The sequence below is a fragment of the Dermacentor andersoni genome, chromosome 3 (genome assembly GCF_023375885.2).
Source record: "Dermacentor andersoni chromosome 3, qqDerAnde1_hic_scaffold, whole genome shotgun sequence".
Lineage (NCBI taxonomy): Eukaryota > Metazoa > Arthropoda > Arachnida > Ixodida > Ixodidae > Dermacentor > Dermacentor andersoni.
The window spans coordinates 105,556,519-105,578,371 of NC_092816.1; the positions used below are offsets into that span (position 1 = coordinate 105,556,519).

The 21,853-nt window shown below is 49.3% G+C and overlaps 1 protein-coding gene across 1 annotated transcript in view; it reads right to left on the reverse strand.

The window, feature by feature from the left end:
* The window catches only part of org-1 (T-box transcription factor 1), a 92,057-nt gene extending 71,826 nt beyond the window's left edge, over positions 1–20,231 (reverse strand). The window contains exons 1-2 of the mRNA XM_050186981.3: positions 19,908–20,231; positions 5,653–5,989 (exon numbers count right to left, since the gene is read on the reverse strand). Of these exons, the coding sequence (XP_050042938.1) occupies positions 5,653–5,989; positions 19,908–20,181 (611 nt within the window). The 5' untranslated portion in view covers positions 20,182–20,231. The remainder of the gene's footprint in view (positions 1–5,652; positions 5,990–19,907) is intronic.
* Positions 20,232–21,853: the final 1,622 nt, after the last annotated feature.

Sequence of the window (21,853 nt, forward strand, 5' to 3'; positions counted from 1 at the left end):
GTTCGGACCCAGTGATTCTTAGCACCCTCTGCTGCGTCACAGGTCTGACCGCCGCCGTGGTCAGTTGCATCGCAGCAGCAAGGGTCTGAGGGCCGGGGTTTGATTGTTGTATTCATATAGGAGGTTGTGGCTAAGTACTGCACCAGGGTGGCCAATCCTGCTCTAGTGAGGAAGGGCGTTACCGGTTCTGGTCACCGAGATCCGTCCGTGGGAAGAATATCTTCTACTGACGTCCCTGCGGTATTCAGAGGCGTCCACCTCTCGCGACATGACACCTACAGTGCCGCGGACTCCTTCGAAGGCCCAGGTCTTCGATGTCGTTGTCCCTGCGGGGAATGGTCCCGAGACCGTCGTCCACGCGGCGGCCTCAATAGTTGGCCTCTCTGAGGTCCACCGCGTTCAGTACGTGGGAGGCTTCATCTTCCAAGTCACCGTCGAGAGCATGGCTTCCATGGCTCTTATCTTCGATGCTGGCTGCCTTGTCATCGGTGGCGAGCGTTGTCCTGTCGTGCCCGTCGGCTCGCAGTTCACTAACGTAACCTGCCTCTATTTGCCGTCCTTCGTTCCGAACGAAGCCCTCGTCCAGGCACTATCACCATATATACGGCAAGGTTCTGTCTGTCAACGCTGGTGTTATGAGCGGACGATGTGGCGTGCTCACGGGCACCCGCATCGTTCGGATGGAAATGAGCACCACAACCCCTGTCCCCAATTATCTGCTAGTCTCTGGTCATCGTGTGACGTTTCACTACCGTGGCTTGCGACGCGTCTGTCGTGGATGCGGCTCCAGCGACCACTGTCGTGCACAGTGCACCGCAGCGTTCTGTGGCCGTTGTGGTGTCCATGGCCACGAAACCGACGGATGTGACCGTCCTTGTCGGCGTTGCGGGGACGGTCACCCTACAGTCGTGTGGCCTGTGCGGTGTTCATACTCGGACGCTACTGCTGGTGCCTTTCCCCCTCACCACCGGCGTAAGCTGCGCTCACGACTGCGCGTGACGCCGTAACCAAAAAGATTGTCTCGACGCCGCATCAACTAGCGTCGGCAAATGACAAAGAAGAAGCATGCAGGTCGAGCAAACACAAGACGCCATGTTCGCCGGCCTCGTCGGCCGAGAGGGAGGAGTGTGCTCTTGATGACGGGGCCGATCGCAGCACGCCATGTTCGCTGACCTCCCAGGCAGCGAGGGACACGCGTGCTCTGGCCGGTGGCGCCTCCATTTCGGCTACATCAGTCCTGACTGCACCGAAGTTTCGAACACGGCTAAAACACGTGGCCCTGCAATTTCTGCGCTCGCTACACCAACTAATTGTGCGGTGGCTTCATCTGGCTCTGTTGTGTCGCTTACAACGCCACCTCCGATTTATGGCTCTTCTGCAACAGCCACGGCACTGTTGCATCTGAATGAGCCCCCGACTGACGAAGTTGTCGGCGGTGATGACATCGATCCCGCAGCCCAACCGATACAAGCATCATCATCATCTGCAAATAGCTTCAGCCTCGGAGTTGGTAGTAGCGTTGGACTCTCACCAAGCCTGGATGGACTCGACGTAGCGATGGCCGTCCCACGAGACGTAAAGCGTGCCCACGCGTCAGCATCGGGCTCGGACGGCGCCCCGTATTCCCGTGCCGAGTTATAACGGCCAAAGAAACATCAGCCTTCTTCGAGAGGATCGAAGAAGTGACGTGTATACTGCATGTCCCCTGGACTTGTTCCAGGGGCGCCGACTTGAACAACACGACCAGGTCAGTTTGGGGAAACATTTAATTAAATATGGCTGACACCCTGAATATTATTTCATTAAAAGCCACAGGGGTTCCGAAGCCCTATAAAACAAGCCAAAATTATCAGCATGGCCCGCGCTAAAAATTGTGACATTCTGTGTTTGCAAGAAACACATTTTTTTTTTTTCACTATTGGACATGTTCTTGCTTTCAAACGCCCTTTAAACCTAGACTGTTTTTTCTCTTTCGCGACATCACGCTCTAGTGGAGTCGGTATTATTATATTCAATAGAGTTTTAATGCGAGATCATCATGTTTTTTTATGATGGGACAGGACGGATAATGGCATTTGATTATGTGCTATCTTCATTTAGGTTGCGTATTTTGTGCATCTACGGGCCCGCGCAAGCCAGTAAGTCCAATTATTTTTTTTCGTGACCTGGACGTGTATTTCCTGGACGGTCGTCACGTGGTTCTTGTTGGGGATTTTAATTGCGTTTTAGACACGCGAGCAGATGTGCAAGGCCCGGGCTGGGGTCACCCTGATTGGAACGCATGGAGTTGCGTCGCCTCGTCCAGCACTTTTCGTTGCTGGATACACATAAACTTTTTCGTGGTTCTTCATTTGTCTGGAGTTGGCGACGTGGCGCGTCGTCAAGCAGGTTAGACCGTGCCTATGTGCCAAGCAATTTAGCTCAGTATGTCTCCCATTCTGATGTGATAACTTTACCTTCATCTCCTCTGTATTTCCGATCACAGACCAGTTATGCTTGAAGTTTGCTGCCCTGCTTCTTCATCAGTAAAACCTTGCCGCTTCGACATCCGCGTTCTACATGACGTGCACTCGCGCTCTTGTTTCTCAAGAGTCTTGCGCGATTCTCTTTCTAGATCTGACCCAGAGCCATGGGACGCGCTCAAGGGGCAGTGGCGTCTGCATTGTCCAGTTCAAGGTCGTGCACTTAGACGACGCACGTCAGAGGAACTGGCGGATACTGCCACGAAGCTCCGTATTGCACTTCGGGTCAACCAACTTACTCCGCTGATGCTGTCATGGCAGCGTGAGCTACGGATGCGTTTCCAACGTCTCATCGTAGTGCTGTCTTTGTCAACTGCTGCTTGGCGATGCAGACGTAATCCGTGTGCACACGTTGAAGTTCTGCGCTTTGCAAGAAACTCTCTTTTTACACAGCCATACGCATTCGGTTATGTAGCCCTAAGATCACTTCCTGTTATGTCGCCTCCTGCGCGTGATTATTTGCTCTTTGCATCGCATTTTGAAAACATGGCGCGTACGAATATGCGCATGGATCATGGTAACGTCGAAATGCTTAGTGAGCTGCCTCAGGTTCCACCTGAAGTCGCTGAAAGTCTTTGTGCACGACAGTCAGCTGACGAAGTGAAAGCAGTATTATCTTCTATGAAGCGTGGCTCGGCGCCAGGGTCGGACGGGTTACTTATCTAACATTCTGGGATTGGTGCCACTTTCGTGTCTGTTATTAGCCGCTGCTTTGAGAACTTTCGCGGCGGTCTTATTGTGCTTATACGTACCTAAGCACGATCCACCATCAGTTCGCCCAGAGGCCAATGATGCTTCTCAACGTTGACTAGAAAACCTTCACAGCTGTTCTCACCCGACGCTTGGGAAGTCTGATGCCATCCTTGATAGGACACCATCAGGCATGCTCAGTCCCTGGCAGAGAGATACAGTCTCTCGTTCGTTACGCGTGACATAATGACATACACGCTGACCAGGTCAGCATGTGGTCTCTCAGTTTCACTATAGATAAAGAAAAGGCACGCGATCGCCTTGAAAATATCTAAATATTTAATGTACTGACCTCGTTCGGCTTTTCGTCAAATTTTATTGAACTTATTAGGAGCGCCTATTAATATATCCGAAGTACATTATTTCTTAATAGTCGGCAAAGTGCACCATTTAGTTACTCGTGGTGTTCGTCAAGGGTGCCCTCTATCCTCAGTACTCTTTGTGCTCAGCCTTGAGCTATTCCTTACCCTTACGTGTATCTACTATTCCTTAGATCCTTACGTGTGCAGTCTCCCACTGCCTGGTAGCGGTGTGGTGAAGGTGGCAGCCTTCGCCGATAACATCACATTGTATCTCAAGAATGAAGATAGCTCTACTCTGAGCTACTCTCGTTTCTTTCAGAGGAGTTGTTCTTCCTTGGGGAAGAGGAGTTCCTTCGACTGTGGTCGTGCCATTTCCAGTCGGTGGCTGATGGACGCGTACGGCTTAATTTTCGACCAGCCTGTTTCTTGTAGCTAGGTCATCAGAAGTGTTCATTGAATGCGCATAGAATGTAGGTGCCTCTGACTTCTGTGTGTGCGTGCTCTCGTATACATGATCATTTTTGTATATACACGCCTCATAGCATCACTTCAAAATTATGTAAAGTGACTCTGTCACAGCATCATCGTACATAACCATTGTGTACACTGTATATATGGAACATCATTTTATATTTGTGACAATTAGTTTATGTGTAACCGCTTTTCCGTGGGTCTATGTGGTTGTATATTAGTGAGTCAGGACTCGGACACTACTTTGAGAACGTGCCGTGTATAAAATGCTTCGTTTCTTGTATACGTTATCGTCTTGGTGAAATTTTTCCATGATTGTGACTCAGTGTTTGTATCGTCTCTTGTTGAAATAAATTTTTTCTAAACACAGCAAATACCCCACCTCTACCACGGCCTCTACGCCGATGACATTACTCTGTGGGCGGTCAGGAGGCGCATGGGCGAGGTGCAGGACAAGCTACAATAGGCCACAGACATTGTGAACAGCTACGCCACGAAATGTGGACTTCGATGCGCCCCCTCCCCCCCAAAAAAAGAAGAAAAAAAATATAGGGGCTCCTGCTGATAGGTGAAGGCATGAAGGCTACTACGAAAACGCCCGGACCCATCACTGTAGTTGAACTAGACTGAGCCGCCATCAGATCCTCCCCCTCAATTAAAATACACGGTATCACTTTCCAAGAGGACTGCAGAAACACACAGATGTTTCACAAACTGCGTTCCACTACCACCCAGATTACCCGCATGTTGTGCAGAATCACCGCCAAATTTCGGGCGTGAAAGATCAAGGCACAGTGCGTGTCGTGGAGGCCTTCGTTCTCTCCCGCCCTGCGTATGTCGCCCCATATGCAACCCTTGACCGAGAGAACGCCAAAAACTGGACCGGCTCGTCCGAAAATCCTCGAAGCAAGCACTCGGGCTGCTCGCCAACGAACACATCGACAGAGAAACTACTCGCGTCGGGGCTGCACAGCACTGCAGACCTACTTACAGAGGTCCATCTCACAGCCCAGCATCATCGCCTGGCGGCTATACCTCGACAGGCCGAAACCTTTTTTCGCGCTTATGGTACTCTATCCCAATCGAGCACACAGATGGAGCCCATAGATTCAACACACGAGACAATGTACTTGTGGCACCCCTGCCCTGCAGCATGCATCCCCCGCACCACGAGGGCAGACAGCAATTCCGACATCGAGCACCGGAAAGAAAGTGCGGAGCAGCCGGTCGGGCGGTCTATACGGACGCAGCGGGCTACGTTCGTGCGAACGCCATTAGGGCCGTGGACAACAACAACCAAGAAGTACTACTGCTGCTACTACTACTACTACTACTACTACTACTACTACTACTACTACTACTACTACTACTACTACTACTACTACTACTACTACCACCCTACTATTACTTCTATTGTATTTACTATTCCTACTGCTACTACTTCTGACGCCGCAGACGCTTTAACCGGCAATTTAGCTGGAAAACTCGGCGACAAGCAAGTGACCATTGATCAACCTTCTGGCCACATACCACTGTTTTTTCTTTACCGTCGAAGTCCTCGACCGTGTTCATCGATCACGCGAACCAAAGTCCAAACGTGCTCTCACCTTCCGGCCTTGGTCACGATCATCTCGGTGCCCAGGGCGTTGAACTCGTCCCACAAGGCCTTCATCTCTAGCGAGGCGCCCACTCCGACCAGCTTCGGGTGCAAGGGCTTGCGCTCGTCCTCGGCACAGCCGCCGGACTGCGACAGCGCGGGCGAACAAGAGCCGCCGCCGCTATCATCCGCCGACGAACAGCGGCCGCCGCCGGACGAGGCGCCTTCGAGGCACGGCGACCCTACGCGGCCGTCGGAGGAACCCTTGCAGCTGTCCGGGAACTCGGTCGAGCTCCGGTACGCCTCGGCCAGGCTGGGTCGGTCCTTCGTGCTCGTCAGCAGGCAGGCTTTTCGGGGCGGCGTACGGGGAAGAGAAAAACAGCGACGCCCCGTTCGAGAAACGAGCACCAAGTACACAGCGTGTAGTAAGAGACGCGCCGACGCATGGACACACACAGCGAGCCCGCGCATGTATATATTACTCCATCTCACTAACCCAGTGCGGTGTTGCGAGAGCCAAGGGTCGCGTCGGCCAAGCCGTGGCTGGCGCGACCCAGGAGGGACCCAGGAGAAGGGCCGCTCCATTGTCTGCCTCTAATCGCCCTCCGCGCGACGCCGGCTGAAACGAAGCGTCACGGAAGGATTAGCGGAGCGCAACGGGCGAGTCCTCCTCCCTTCACTGAACCAAAGCACCCGGTCTCGTTTGTGATTGGGCGGCCACGAGCCGTATAAGCTTTGCTTCACTAAACAGGATTTTTTGTACAAAGCTGGCAAATTAGGAAACCTTAGGCAGTTGCGATTTCGTTGCGCTGCGGTGACAACTGTGGTTGAGCACCGCCCAGTGCGGTTCATAGTTATTTAAACATTACGAGCGTCCGTTTAAATTGATAAATGTCAGTTCTCCAACATAGAACATGGCTAACCACGCAGTTCTGCGGAAGCGCGCAAGGTGGAGGAAGTGAGGTCGGCGGGTTGACAGTGTTCTTTTTGATCAGTCTCCAACGCAAGAGAGCACCCCAGGTAAAAGAGCTTGGATGAGAGCCATATCGTAATAACCTACGACCACTTATCTTTAAAATATTCAAACTATACAGAAGCAAGACTCGATGTCTAGGCGAGATTCGTCGGAGGTTATATAGGTTCGTTTAACCGACTCGCAGGCTTTGTAGTGAGGAGTAAAATTTTCTCTTTTTGTTCCCAAAATGCAAAACCTTGACAGCAATAGATCCGCAACTGCTAATCCTCCACTTTCTTTCTCGTGGTTTTATTCCGCGTACCAGCAAAAGCGCGCATCTAACAATTAACTATCGCGTGGCACACATCACTTAAGCACACAATCTAATCCGATTGAGCGAACTATCTTCTGATAATACGAATACCTGTTGAACAGGTACCAAGTTTATCACCGTGTGGAAGTAGCTGGCTGAATGTGATAGGAGATTAGCTAATCTTTAGTTTAGTTGGGTTGAGTTGATCTAGTTTCACCACACATCAATATGTACATTAGTGGCAAAGGGTAGTAGGATAAAAAGTGCGTTTCAATAGCTTGACAAGATTCACTACCACATAAAAAATACGTTATATGGGGGTGATGAAATTAAGAAATTGATAAGCCCCGGATGGGTTTGGTTGGTGCTTGATAAGGGTAACTCGGCATCTCTGAGATATGACTTCGTCCTACATTGAACGACGATGGTGAAAGTATAAGGAATGACCAAGCATGATGTTGGATCCAGTCGTTAGACGAATCGAACGTAGACCAGCGGGAGGCCACTGTCGTCGCTACTACTGCACCGTCTACTATCGTTCGCTCCTTTCTCTACTAGCTCATTTCGGTATATTTTCTTCCTTTTAATTGAAGCACACACATGTTTTATACGTCGTTTGACTGTTCAACAACATTTGTTTTTCTTGGTTTCATTTCTTTAGCTCATACGAGCGTCATCGGCAAGGGAGTTCAGCGTTATGTTCGGCTGTCCTGGATTCCATGTAGCTGAAAGATGAGTTTAACATGTCTTGTATAGGATTCTGCAAGATGAAGACGATCTATAAGATGCCATCGCAACCTAACACGTACCATACGCTGTCGGTGCGCTTCGGCTAGTCCCAGGTCCAGCTATGACCAAGGTAAACGCAATAGTCAGCAGAATGACCCAGCTCGACGTCATAAGGCCAGCCGGACGGGCAACACCAAGGTGTGGTAGTTGTCACCGTAGGTAGCAGCCAGAAAGCTAAAAGCCTCCAGAAAGCGGTGCAGTAATCTGCGTCAACTGCACCGAATTCCGCAAGCAAGTTATGTGTGACTCATCATGCCTACAGTGCGCAGGTGCGAAACTGATAATAAGCTCAACATGATTGCCATGCACTGGAAACTGTGCTTGCCTGGTGTCTCCATGGCTTTCCCTACGTACATTACACACTTTGGATGGATGGATGAAAAAACTTTATTTTCGTCAGAACGCATTTGCGGACGATTCCGTGCTAGATGGCCATCAGCGTATGGCTGACGGCGACCTGGGTGGCCCGCTCCACGGCCCTGGTCTGGACGACCGGGTCTGAGCTGGCCAACACGGCCTCCCACTGCTCGAGAGAAGGATCACGCATAATATCCGCCGGTGGCGGCGCTATGCGGCAGCTCCATAATATGTGGTCATAGGTGGCCAGTTCCTGGCACCATTTGCATTCCGGCTGAACGTCCGGGTAGATTTTGTTTAACACGTATGGGTTATAGAAAGATCTCGTCTGCAATCTTCGCCAGACGCTTTCCTGCGCCTTCACCAATTGCTTGTCCGGTGGAGGGTAAATTCTCCGCTCAAGTTTGTAATGGTTGGTAATGTCGTGAAAGGACACCAGCCCATCTCTCGTGGACCTCCCCGGAACGTCCTGCTCACCTGCTCGGCTGACGAAACCTCGAGCATTCATGTGAGCCGCCTCGTTCCCAGGGTTCCCAGAGTGTGCCGGTACCCAGACAATTTCCACCTCCGTAGTCCCTCGCCCCGTGGCCCGATTTAGTAATCCTGCCGCTGTGACAGAGATTCTGCCCCTCGCCAAATTTCGGATGGCTGTTTTAGAGTCGCTGAAAATCAGGTCAGCTTCAGTATTACCTATAGCTAGCGCTATCGCCGCCTCCTCTGCAGTTTCTGAAGAGCGGGTTTTGACTGATCCAGAGGTGACTAAGCGTCCCCGCCCGTCCACCACCGCAACTGCAAATGCGTCCTTGTTCTTATACTCGGCGACATCTACGTAGACTGCCCCGTTGTACTTCCCGTACTTAGCATGTAAAGCTCTGGCTCTTGCTTTCCTACGGTTCTCGTGATGTATCGGATGCATATTTTTAGGCAAAGGTTTTATGTACAAGCCCTTGTGAATTTCTCGCTTCACCTGAATTTTCATGTCCCCGGCTGGAGGATCAACTCCAATGCCGATCCTCTCCAATATATCCCTCCCTACTCTCGTTTTGGAAAGTCTACTGAGTTGCATCGCCAAGTGTGCCTCCCGCAGTTCTTCCAAGGTGTTGTGCATCCCTAATCCCAGCAGCCTTTCGGTAGAAGTGTTGTTAGGCAACCCAAGGGCCGCCTTATACGCCTGTCTAATCATAGCCTCCACCTTGCCTTTCTCCATCGCGTCCATCTTCATATAAGGCGTCGCATACACTATTCTACTGAGCACAAACGCCTGTACCAGCTTACACAAGTCCTTTTCCTTGACGCCTTGCTTACGATTGGCGATTCTCCTGATAAGTCTCACGGTAGCATTGACCGTATTTTTGAGCCTTTCCAAGGCCTCCCTATTCTTCCTGTTAGTCTGCAGATACAGACCCAGGATCCTGATCGTTTGGACCTCAGCGACCGGTGCACCCCCCCTTTCACCTTCAGCGATGGTGGCGGCACATAGTGCCTCGCATGTATCCCTCTTGGTTTATCCCTAAGCACAAAAAGCTCGGACTTGGGCTGAGACCACGAGAGTCCTGCCTCCCCTGCTAGCTCCTCCACAATATCCACTGCCTGTTGTAAAGTTTCCTCCAATTGTGCGTCGCTTCCCCTTGTTACCCATAGAGTAATGTCATCCGCATAAAATGTATGTTTAAGTCCCGATATCCTTGCCAGCCTGGGCGGTATCTTGATCAAGGCGAGATTAAACAAGAACGGCGATAAAACCGACCATTGTGGTGTCCCCCTGGCCCCCAACGGGAAAGGATCCGATTTAAATTCTCCGACTACAATCTCCGCAGTCCTATCCTCCAGAAATGATCTGATGTATCGGAAGGTTCTAGCCCCCGGTCCTATGTCCGATAGGTTCCTTAATATTTGCTCATGGGTGACATTGTCAAAGGCCTTTGTGAGGTCGAGCCCCAAGATAGCCTTGGTGCCCGTGCCGTACCCAGGATCAACCACGTCCTTTTTGAGCTGTATCATGACGTCCTGCGTTGTAAATTAGCCCTAAAGCCAATCATCGTTTTAGGTAGGAACTCCTTGTCCTCCACATAACCCTGAAGCCTGTTGAGGACCACATGCTCCATCAATTTGGCCAAGCAGGACGTCAGCGAGATGGGTCGAAGATTCTCAATACAGATCTTCTTCCCTGGTTTAGGAATAACTGTAATTGTAGCATGCTTCCACTCTACCGGGATCTCCCCGGCCGCCCAATATTTGTTCATCGAGTCCGTGAGCGCCCCCACTGACTTGAAATCCACGTTCCTCAGCATTTTATTAGTAACCCCGTCCGGACCCACTGCCGACGTAGTACGAAGCTGCCCCATTGCAAACCCCACCTCCGCCACCGTAAAGTCCGCATCTAATTCGAGGTTTTCCTCTCCCGAGTAATCCGGCAAGCAACCGCCCGACTCGCCGTTTATGTAACGACTTCGGAGTTCTTGAATGAACTCCCCAGTCGTGCCTTGATACTGATGAACTAACCTAGCCATTTGACCCTTCTGCGCCGATTTGGTTGCCGCCGGATCTAAAAGGTGCCTCAACAACTGCCATGTTTTTTTGCATCCGAATCGCCCATTCATCCTGTCACAAATCTGCCCCCATTGTTTGCACTGCAAGTCCAACGTGTAGGTTTCGATTTCTCGTTCTAGCTTGGCCACCTTCCTACGGAGGACCCCATTATGCTTTTGTTTCTTCCACCTCCGAAGGAGACTCGCATGCGCTTCCCACATGTGTAACAGTCTAGAGTCCGCCGTAAAACCCTCCTCCACTGTCGGAACCTCTTCTGTGGTACCCTTCACGTCCTGCTTGAGCGCCTCAACCCAGGCTCCCAAGTCCTCGATTTACCCGCTCACTGTGTCTTTCCTGATTTTCCGAAATCTGTCCCAATCCGTCACTCTAGTTCCTTTTACCCTGTATTTGTGCTTAGCAGCACTAAATACCGTGCAAAGGATATAGTGATCACTGCCCAGTGGCTGTCCCGTGTTTGCCCACTTTGCATCCCTAATACCTTTAACAAATGTGAAATCCGGAGAGGTGTCTATGCTAACGCTGTTGCCTATCCTCGTATGATCTAGCGGGTTGTTCAAGATTGTCCATTGTAGGTCCTGAGCTACCCGCCAAAGCCTATTTCCCTTTGGAGTGGTTCGGATGTAGCCCCACTCCGGATGAGGCGCGTTGAAATCTCCAACCACGATGAGTTGAGCCCTAGCCGCTAGCCGTTGCGTCTTTATCAAGAGGTCTGGCAAGCCCACCCCTTTATCTTTCGGAGAACAATATAAATTAAGAATAAAGAGACTCTTATCGTCCTTTCTTTTGGGCAGAACCTCTAGCAGGACGTAGTCCTCTCTGCTGCTATCTATGGTATGCTGAATCGCCGTGGCGTTGCGATGGACTAGCACGGCCGTGAAGACGCTCGATACACCCCCCCCGATCAATCTCTGGCGGTGTAAATGCCTTAAATCCCGGTAATTTCACCCAGCCACTAGCCTCTTGCAAAGCTATAATGTCAGGCTTACTGTCCAGATTTTGTATGTGCAATTGCAGGTTCCCCCGCTTGCGACGGAAGCCCCATGCAGTTCCACTGCCAAACCTCAATTTGCTGGCGAGGGGCCGTGATTAGGCACTAGGTTCACTAACATCGGCGCTTGGCCGACTACGGGAGGTAATCTAGCCTGTAGCGTAGCATTGAGCTGTTGAAACATGCCCATAACCTGTGTTTGGAAAGCCCGCATGTCATTGGTGAAGGCGTCAAGACGCCCCTCAATCTTTGGAAGATTTTGGTTCCTGTGGTAATTTCTGGCACCGCAAAAGTACCTCAACACTTGCAGACGAGCTGTGCGACATTTTTGGAAACTTAGCCAACCGGACAGTTACTCTGGTTAACCTCTCGGTCTTTCATCTTTTCTCTCTTTCTCTCTCTGCCTGGCTGATTATTTAATTTGGATTGTATGGTTTTTTGTACAATACAAGACAGAGAGGACGCCAGGCTTACCGCGGCGCGCCAGCGTCTCGAGGAAGCAGGCATGCCTCCCTACACTGAAATGCTAATTCCACAAAACTCGAATCAAGTTGCTTAAGTGGACAGGTTATCATCGCGGATCCCACTATAACAGAAGCGATCCGAATGATTTCATCTCCTGAAAATTCTGGCGAGCAAAAGTCGCTACTGGACTTGGTAGTTTCCATCTATCCAAGATCCAAGATTAGCCACTAAAACCAAACCTTTGAGACACGTACCCATCATCTCGGTATTACAGCTCGTGTTTGAATAAAACCCAACAGCGCTCATTTCATCAAGGCTGCCTTGGCAATTGATGACGCCCTTTCCATGTTATTACAACCCTCGGAAGTGTCATCAGCAAACGCATCGTCCTATGGTTTAGGGACAGCGTTTCTCCAAGTCCACGATGAAAGAAAAACGCGCTGAAAGTTAAGTAAATTGTTGGTTTTCACGTCCCTATATCATGCCGTAGGCCGCCACATAAATAGTGGAGGACTCCGGAGTAATTTTGACCACCCGCGGGGTTATTTCCGAGTCCGTTTCTGCGTTTCGCCTCCATCGAGATGTGGCCGTCGCGGCCGGTATGGAACCCGTGACCTCGAGCTCAACAGCGGAACGCCATAGCTACTGGATTACCGCGTCTACTCTTGGTATACGCTGCAAGTCCAATATCACCGACGGCCGGAGCTGAAATGGGTCAATATGAGAATTAATAGCGGGGACCTGCCACCCATGCTTACACATATAGGGAAATATCATGAGCCTGTTGCACGTGCCTCTGGCCGCAACGAAGCGCGTCCACGCGTTCAGACTGCAGCGCTTTCGCGTGCCTCTGTTAGTCTTCAGAATCTCACGCGTGCGAAGCAGGCGCGTGCGCAGCTCAAGTATGTTGTCTACCTTCACACGTAGGGATCGGTGGAAATGAAGAAACTGATCGGCTGGCTTCAACTTGCGCTCATAACGAATGTGCCTGGCCTGAAGTTTCGCGCAAGCTTGACGACGCTTGTCTGCTGGTTCATCGCCACCTGCTCAAGCGGAGTGCAGACCAGCGCGTCGTGAATGGAACGCTGCCGCCCTGTGTTCGTGGTGCAGGCTTATACCTCGTCGCGATAGAGCGCAACTACTCAAGCTAAGGGTTGGCTGTGTGAACGTGTGCGAACGTTTATACAAACAAGGACGTGTGGCCAGTTCATAGTGAATGTCTTGCGGTTGCTGCGAGACACTTCAACACCTGGTATTGGAGTCAGGGATTTATACACACCCCCTCAAGAGTCCCCTAACCCCTCCCCCCCCCCCCTCCCCTCCAAAAAAAGTTATTCTTGACCCCTCTTTCCCCTCTTACAATCAGGCACTCATCCCGGAAAAAATTACGCTAGTAATTAGTAAAACTAAAGTCCTGGAGAACATGCACGCGAGGTTTTGGGACCAGTTTCTGGAGCTGGCATTATTCCACGACGTCTTTCATTCAAAGAAGGAGAATCCTGATTTTAAAGGTATTTCCCAATTGTGCAGAACATCGGAGGACGACATGGTGACCGAGTATTTAATTTACAGACGGCATTTTGGAGAAATGGCTTCAAGCATCAGCAACAAACGCTGCTAATGCTTGCGTGCGAGGTCGAGAGAAAAACCATGTTCCTGGCTTTGTCATCAGCTAATGAAAATACTGCTTCTTCCCATAGGAACTGATGCCGTTGAAAGAAGCTTTTCCACCATGAACAGGATCTTAACAGCAAATAGATGTCGCATGACACCGAAACATGTTGACGCGCTGATTTCTATCGAAGCTCCAGGTACCCCAATATTAGGAACGCAACAAACGAAGAAACGGAGGAATATTTGCAGTTTGTGGACCGAGCCTACATGACGTGGGCTAAGAAACCACGTCGGATATTGTGATATGTGCGAGGTGACGCGGTGAAACTGTATAATTTGTGTAGTCCGTTTTTGTTTTAATTATTTCGTGAATCTGACAGCCGCGGTTGGTCTATAGTAGTTTCCTTGGATATATCTACCTCACTGTAACGGACATGATGCGCATATATACCTTTCGTTCTTAGTTGTTATATCTTAATTGTGCTGTTTAAGGTATATGGCTGCTTCGTGTCTATTGTGCTTAGTCCTCTTTCTCTCGTGCTATATGATATTGTACTTATTTTTGAAAGCGTCCGCACGTTGTTTTATCAAGACTTGTAGGTTAAGAACTTAATTGCTTGGCTTTGTCCTGCACAGAAAAAAAAAAAGAATGCACTTTGTGCAATCAAATGAAAACTCTAAACGCTGTACCTTATGTTCTTGCAATTTTCAAGCGTTGTGACAGAATGTCATGGGTGCTTAAATATAGTATCGAATTTATAATCCCGCAGAACGAGGCGCACATTTCGGCCTTCTATACAGAATTCGTTCGTGGCCGCCTGTTCCCGCCTTCGTTGTAGTATTCTTTGGGCAACAACATCAGCTCGACATGTACCAACAAGGACGAACTCCCTTGTAAAACGTTGTTTAATATGCCTGCTTAAAATGTTAATTAATGTACTTCTGCTAATTAACAGCTTTTCCCTCCACATTTGTTAAAAAAAAAGCATCCAGCCTGAAGTAAATAAAGCAACGTGTAAAAAGAGCGCTAGCCCCTTCAACCTCTTCCCCCCAAAAGGCTAGCCTTTTGCTCAAAAAAGATATAACCAATAACTTCGTATTCCCCCCGCCCATCGCGTTCTGGTAACACAGCCCGAAAATCGAAATTCTGGATAAACCCCTGACTGGAGTGTCCCGCTTTCAGTGCGCAGCGTATGTTGCTAGTGAGGGGCTATCATCTTGGCCTGAGGTGTACGACACTCGACGAATCCGAGTGTCGGGGACTGGCCCTACTGTGTGTGATCTGTACTGTGTGTTCTACTTTATTCTTTTAGATTTGTCCGGTTGCTCTTTCTTTCTTTTTTCCTTCCCTTCTTCCTATCTTCCATTTCTGTGTCGCTGTCACCTCCCTTCTGAAGAGTAGGCAGGTGTTGTGCCCCTTCTGGTGGCAGTTGCCAGCCTGCTCCTCGCTTTCCCTTTCCTGTTAAATGAATATATGTTTTAAAAAAAAAAAAGAGATAGAGGTGGGCGAATATTAGTTTTCTTAATAAAAAAATTAAACATTTAATTATGGGGTTTTGCGTGCCAAAACCACGAACTGATTATGAGGCACGCCGTAGTGGGGACTCCGGAAATTTGGAGCACGTAGTTTTTTTGTTTTTTTTTTATCGTGCACCTAAATATAAGTACACGGGTATCTTCGCATTCCTTCCCCATCGAAATGCGGTCGCAGTGGCCGGGATCCGATCCCGCGACCTCGTGCTTAGGAGCCCAACACCATAGCCACGAAGCAACCACGGCGGATAGCTTTTTGGATCCGATACGAAGTGAATGCGAATAGTAAGCATCGAATATCGAATAGTCAAAAGCAGACACATATATTTGCAGTAGGAATGTTTACATGGGCGCAATTAGGTACCACGCCAGTACTGGCTATAGTGGGAAAAGGCCAGCTATCAGGTACAAAAGATCACTTTTAAACACAAGATCACTGATTGTCATTAAATAAAACTGCACAAATTCACTCAACCTATTAGAGCCTGGTTGCAAAGAAGCTTTTCAATAAAGAATGAACGTTGTATGACTAGCTTTACAAAAGCGTCAAATACATGGTTGCTGAAAAGATATAAGATGTTATGATAAAAGAAAAGGAAAGGTGTTGAAAGACTTGTGTATCTTAGACACATGTAGAATGAACCGTTGCAAGATAAAACACAGGTTGTAACGTAAAAGATAAAGCTGCCACACGGCTAGACTGCCAAAAACATTAAATTACGGACTGGAAGCCAAAATCAGAGGTTGGCACGTAGGCTTCCGTCGTAAAATCGAAAGCAAAGGGTGTATTGCCAATTTTGTTGTTTGCATTGGCTCGAAAACTTTGGCAATTGTCTCGCCTCTGATACTCTGCAATAGTTTGTTTAGGAGACGGAAGAACGCCGACCAAACTTTAAAAGTCGGTTGTTGCGAAATATTTGGTTAGTTCCGAATATTCGAAAATATCGAATACTTCCGTTTATTTATGCGAATTAGTTGTGTAATTAAAGTATTCAATTCGTACTCGGAACTCTAGTTGTCACGATCTTCGCTGCGCGAAAGTGAAGGCTTGAAATCAGTGGTACATGAGTGGAAAGTCCTTACTGTTGAACGGCTGCCGGCTTCACGTATATATCGTGTGGTGTCGTTGAGTGGAAATGCAGGCGGGAAGAGTCCTGCAGTCCACTCCGTTTCTTCCCGCCCGTATTTCTGCTCAACGATACCACATGATGCACCAACTGGCCCAACAGTCTACGCTTGTTAATCACGTATGTGTAGCGCAGTTCAAGAAAGGTGAAACCGCAACTCTGGTCATGCACTGTTTAGTAACTATAGGAAGCCGAAACCGGAGTTTGTCATGCCGGAAGTACGTATATATGCAGCGATGGCTGGGGAATCGTCTCGTACAATGACTCGGGTTCGGGGAGCTCACGCCCTTCCGCCAAGCGTACGCCTATCAGACATGCTTCGGTCACTACATACCGGACATCAATGCATTGCGAATTACGTATTTGGCATTCACCTGGTGGCCCGGCATGAGCAGTGAGCCCTCCGATGCCCGACCTGGCGTGAGACTGCGAACGCTTCCAAGTGAACCTCAATTTCAGTCTTCCCAAGCTTTCGTGGCAAGTCATGGCTGGTCAGGGATCTGTTCTATGTATATCACGAAGGGTATCACTACATTATCGCGGTGGGCCATCACCCGAAGTTCTTGGGCTGCTGAAACTACAATAATGAAAGATGTCTGTAACTTCGGTAACCATTTCGGTTGGCTTGTTACAGCATTCCGGGCGTGATTCGGTCAGGCGACGGACCTTAGCTTAATTCGATCAAAGTCTAAAAATGTTTTCACCGGATAGGAAGCCAAGCAGGTTAGTTCAATTCCCCATATACACAAAGTAATGAAAAACTGAGAGCCATTCAAACAACAAAAAACATATTCCGGAAGTTAAGCAACATTGCGAAAGCTCTCTTAGATCCCAAAGTAGTGACCATGGGTATGAATGATACTCTCCAGCCGAACTTGTGATGGGTCGCAGATTGAATACGAGTGTTCCTGTGTTTATACAATCCCAGGACTGCTGGTAATCGAATCATAGGCAGCGGTCAAAGCACTAGCGAAATGATCGGGAGAAAGATAGAAGCCGGAAACTGGAATGTTCGGCACAGGACAAGAACCAGTGGTCCTTGGTCCCTTACATCTGGTGTCATCATGTGCATCATGCAGGGTGCACAGAAGCAAAAAAAGAAAGGTCTTATGGGACAGATGCTGCACTGTGACTGTATTCTACCGAGCACACAACTATGGAAATGTAGGTCGTGCTAGAGAACACATTCAAGAGGCCCCTGCTTACTATCTGCCCACGTCAACGCAGGATAACACAGGGTGGGCTGGGTACACAACTCATAGTGGTCGAACCGCGAGTACGCGGCAACGCCTTAACTTGCGAAGGCGGCGACTTTTCGCCATGTGTATGTCAATAGGTAGTCTGTATGTGTCTGTATGTGGTCTATAAAGGTATGTGGTCTATAAGGGGATGGTCATGCGAATGCAGGATCTTTATGAACTGGAATATTATTCCCGAATGACTATACATACTATGTGGAACGACCGGCGGAGCCCGTTGCCGGCTAAGATAGCATGTTATTTGACGATTCGCTTGTTTACTTAATAGGTGAGGCTGAAATCGGCGGATGGTTAGCCGTTAACGACCTTCTGGGACCAGAAATTACGCTTGTCTTTGGAGTAAAATGTGTTTTAATATGGGCCGATTTGTGGCCAACAGGCTAGTACGTGGGGAGAGTTTTGCATTTACCTTAAGTTCTTCAGATGGGCCTAGATGCGTTCGTAACGCAACGCTTGTAATAAATTTGTGGACCTTCTGGGTTGAATGGCGTTGAGTCAGTACACAGAAATTATTTCATCGGTAAAGAAAGCGCGCTGTGACAGGAGATCAAGAGTTAGCAAATGTGTCAGGGAAAGTTTACAGAATATTTGAGAAATTTTCGCTTTATTTGCAGGTAAAGTTTGGAGCTGTCGCGTGTGATTAGCTTAAAATACATTTGGCATGCTACTCTTAGTTGTTTTAAGCTTATTAAATTTTTGTCAACTGCCCGATAAAAGGGCTGTGAGGACAGGCAGAAAATTATATTTGCGTTCATATTTCCTTTACCTTTCTTGGCAACTTGTATGGATTGGCAATGTAAAAAAAAACAATAATATAACCTAGCCTGCGCCATAACCCTTCTTGACTGTGGTGTCTTACCTACCAGCCGTCCCCCATTCCCCCTTTTTTTCTCATAACATGTTCGCGTTTCTCATGCACTTTTTATTCGCAATGTCACTTTCTATGGAGCTCAAGCTATCAAACTTAACAAATTTGACCGCAGCGATATTCATAAACATTACCATCGCAATATAATCTGTAAATTAAACTACATTGACCCCGTCACTCCGAGAGGTCACGGGTGATAGGGTAAGACATGTTTGCCTGAAGAAACAATGATAAGAAGGAAACGGCTGTCGACCTGTGCTTGAGATTCTGGAACGCGAGACTTAATGACTTCCATGCCATAATTACCGGGAAAAAGAAACATTCATTGCGACAAAAAGAAAAGAGGGCAATGCAGTACTGACTTAGTGGCTTTCTACAATTAAAAGAGTGAAGCGTCCGGTATCCTTAGTATAGTGCATGTGAAACTGTTCGCACCGATCGCAACGAAAATTCTCATATGTTGCGCAATTTGGTATCGTTTCTTTGCTGCAAATATTTCGCGCACATTTAAGAGTAGCGGGCTACTGCCCTTTGCTCGGACTCACATGGAAGACGAAAGCAGGAACTATCTTCATAATATGCGAAGCCAGCAACACACCTTCAATCAGTTTTGGCAACATGCAACTTATTCAATGAGAGCATATAAAATGAATTCATTCGTCGCACCGTTGTTCACACGCAATTACCTTATGCATAATACCACCTCTATGGGCTTAGCTGAAAAACGTGTCATATCGACAGCTTTTTCACCAGTATCTGTGCTAATGTTCTCGTAATCCCGTCGTCTGCAGCGGTACCGAGCCATGTGCTCGGTACGAGCACACCGAAAATGTCCGAGGAAACACGCGTCAGTTAATGAGCATAATGAGCATAACACCGCTTCGCCACGAGCACCGCTCAGCTGTCCTAAACAGTAAGCACACGATTCACTGACTGATGGTGTTTGGCGTATGAAAGCGACACCTGGAGAGAGACGGGGCGGCGTGGAACTCCTGATTATATGCGACCAGGTCGGAGTCTTCAAAGTGCACTTAAGTCCAGAGTAAGGAACATGTTTGCATTGCGCCGCCTATCGAAATCTAGTCACCGCAATGAAAAAAACAAGACTCACGACCAGAACGTCACAGCCACAGAACTGAACGAGGACATCAACCTTAACTCCGAGCAAGGTAAAGCGAATACACGCTCCCAAACCTGAGCACGGCGTGAGGAACGACCGAATATCCGGTTGACGAGACGCGACGCTCATCCGAGGAACGACGAGCGACGACAGTTCTTCGCCGTGTCGCCGCAATCTCGCCATTGCATACGAGAGCACACATTTAGCAAACGAAAAAGAGTCATCATCTCCCCCTCCGCCCCGCAGCATCCGAGGTTGACAAGAGGGGGGGGGGGGGGGGGGGGCGACAGCATCTCGACTCCGCCGAGAGGCGAACTCGATGCTCACCTTCCATGTCTTTCACCGGCGTGCTGGCGACGTAGCTGGGAGTGCTGGCCCAGTCGGTCGCCGCCAGGCAGCAGTCCCCGGCGGCAGCCGCGGCCGCCTGGTACGCAGTTCTTCCGGCCGGCGGCGCGTCTCCGTCGACCGCCGAGGAGCTCGGCTGCTGCTGCTGCTGGTGGTGGTGCTGCAGGTAAGCCTGCACGACGGGCGGCTCATTCGCCATCAGGGCGGCGATGCTGAACGTGTTGTGCGATGACCGTCCCGTGTCGACAAGTTCCATTGTCTGGCGCCTGCTTGCCGAGGTGTCGACAGGGGGCCCTCCAGGCCGCGCCCCCCGCCCACCCTCGCTGGCACGCCCTCCGGCGGTTCGAAAACCGACCCGCGGTGCTCTCACTGGCAACTGGGTGGTGTTCGCGCCGCGGGTGGCACCCCGAGATCGGTCCGCCTCCCGACTGGCCCGTGGTGCCCACCCTTCCTTCGGCTATTTGTGGCGTGGGAGACCCAGAGAATGTAGCAAAAAGAGGCACCCTCGGCGGCGGCGGCGGTGACGATGCTCGGGCTGTTGCCGCTTCTCTCGCTGCAATGCAAGCCTCTTCAACGTTGTAGCGCATCCCGCGGCCGGCGCGGGGTTTCGATGCTGTACCCACCACGTGCGAGCCGGCGCGGAAGGAGGGGCTTCGGCGGCGCGTCGTTGCTTTGGAGACATGCCAGGTCCCACGCGAACACCCTCCGCCACTCGCTTCTTCGAGGCTCGGGCTGGATGTGGGGTGCGGGAGAGTGAGTTCCTCTTTGCTTTGCTTCGTTTTGCTTTGTCACGGCTGGTTCTGCTTGGTTTGAGGGGTTGAAGGAGGCATGGAGTGTTGTCGGTGATCGTACCGTGACGCAGGCAAATGGACTGCAGCTGGGGAATTCGAGCAAGCTGGCGTTGAGCGTACGCCGACGCTCGCTGTTGTTTAAAGATGTTGAGGCTACTTGAAGAAGTACGACTTGCTAATTGTTGGGGAAAGCCACCCTATTGCGCAACAGCCTGATTTAATACCATATTGCTTCCGTGAGGAAGAAAACCAGATACTATGAAACGAGCGAAATGTTCACGTTTCTTCGTATTCTTTTTAGTTATTCGTATTCTTCGTTTTTCTTTTAATGTTGTAAGACCGCGCAATTTGCGTAGGAGTGTGTCTTGATGGTTGATGCTCATGCAGCCATAAGTGTTGAGGTGTTTAGATATTGGTATATTACATAATAAAGTTCGAAACGCATAATACATCTGCGGTAGCTGGTCAAAAACAAAACATCTTGCTTCTTGTTGACACCTCCACTAAAGCTGTTTTCGTCAACGTTTTTCGCAACTTAAGGAGAATAATTAGAAGTTCTGTCTTCGTCATTTCCAGTCCCGTGTACCAGGCCTGCAAACCCTAAAATTTGAAGAAGCACTACAGTCTAAGATACACCGTACTAATATATAGAGGAGAATACCAAACACATTGTTATGTTACCTAAGATTTATAAAACAAGCCAAAGGCTATATTCTTTAGAGCATGTAGAGTCCCCTGCCCTCGTCCCGTAGCACGAAAATGCAGTAGAACGTGTGGCCCCTTCTACTGGCATCAATCACGCTGTGGTTTGCACGCGTATGTAAAACAAAGAATTTTCTATCAGTCGCCTCTTTGCTTATATTTGACCTCCTCGGCCAAAAATATTATTGTAGTTCTGGCACATTAAGCTATTGGTCTGGACTGACTTACTGTTTTCTTTTTTTTTTAGTATATATTAGAAGTCACTCGTGTGCAAGCTCATCCGTTACTGGGCCGTGTGGTGAGATATCCGAATCGCTGCCAGTGCTATAGTAGCATAATATTACAAACAAGAACGGATAAGGATAGCCATCTCGTTTTGTTCTCGCAACTTACCCGGATGTTCTCGTTTGAGTGCCCGGATAACGGCTCTGGCTT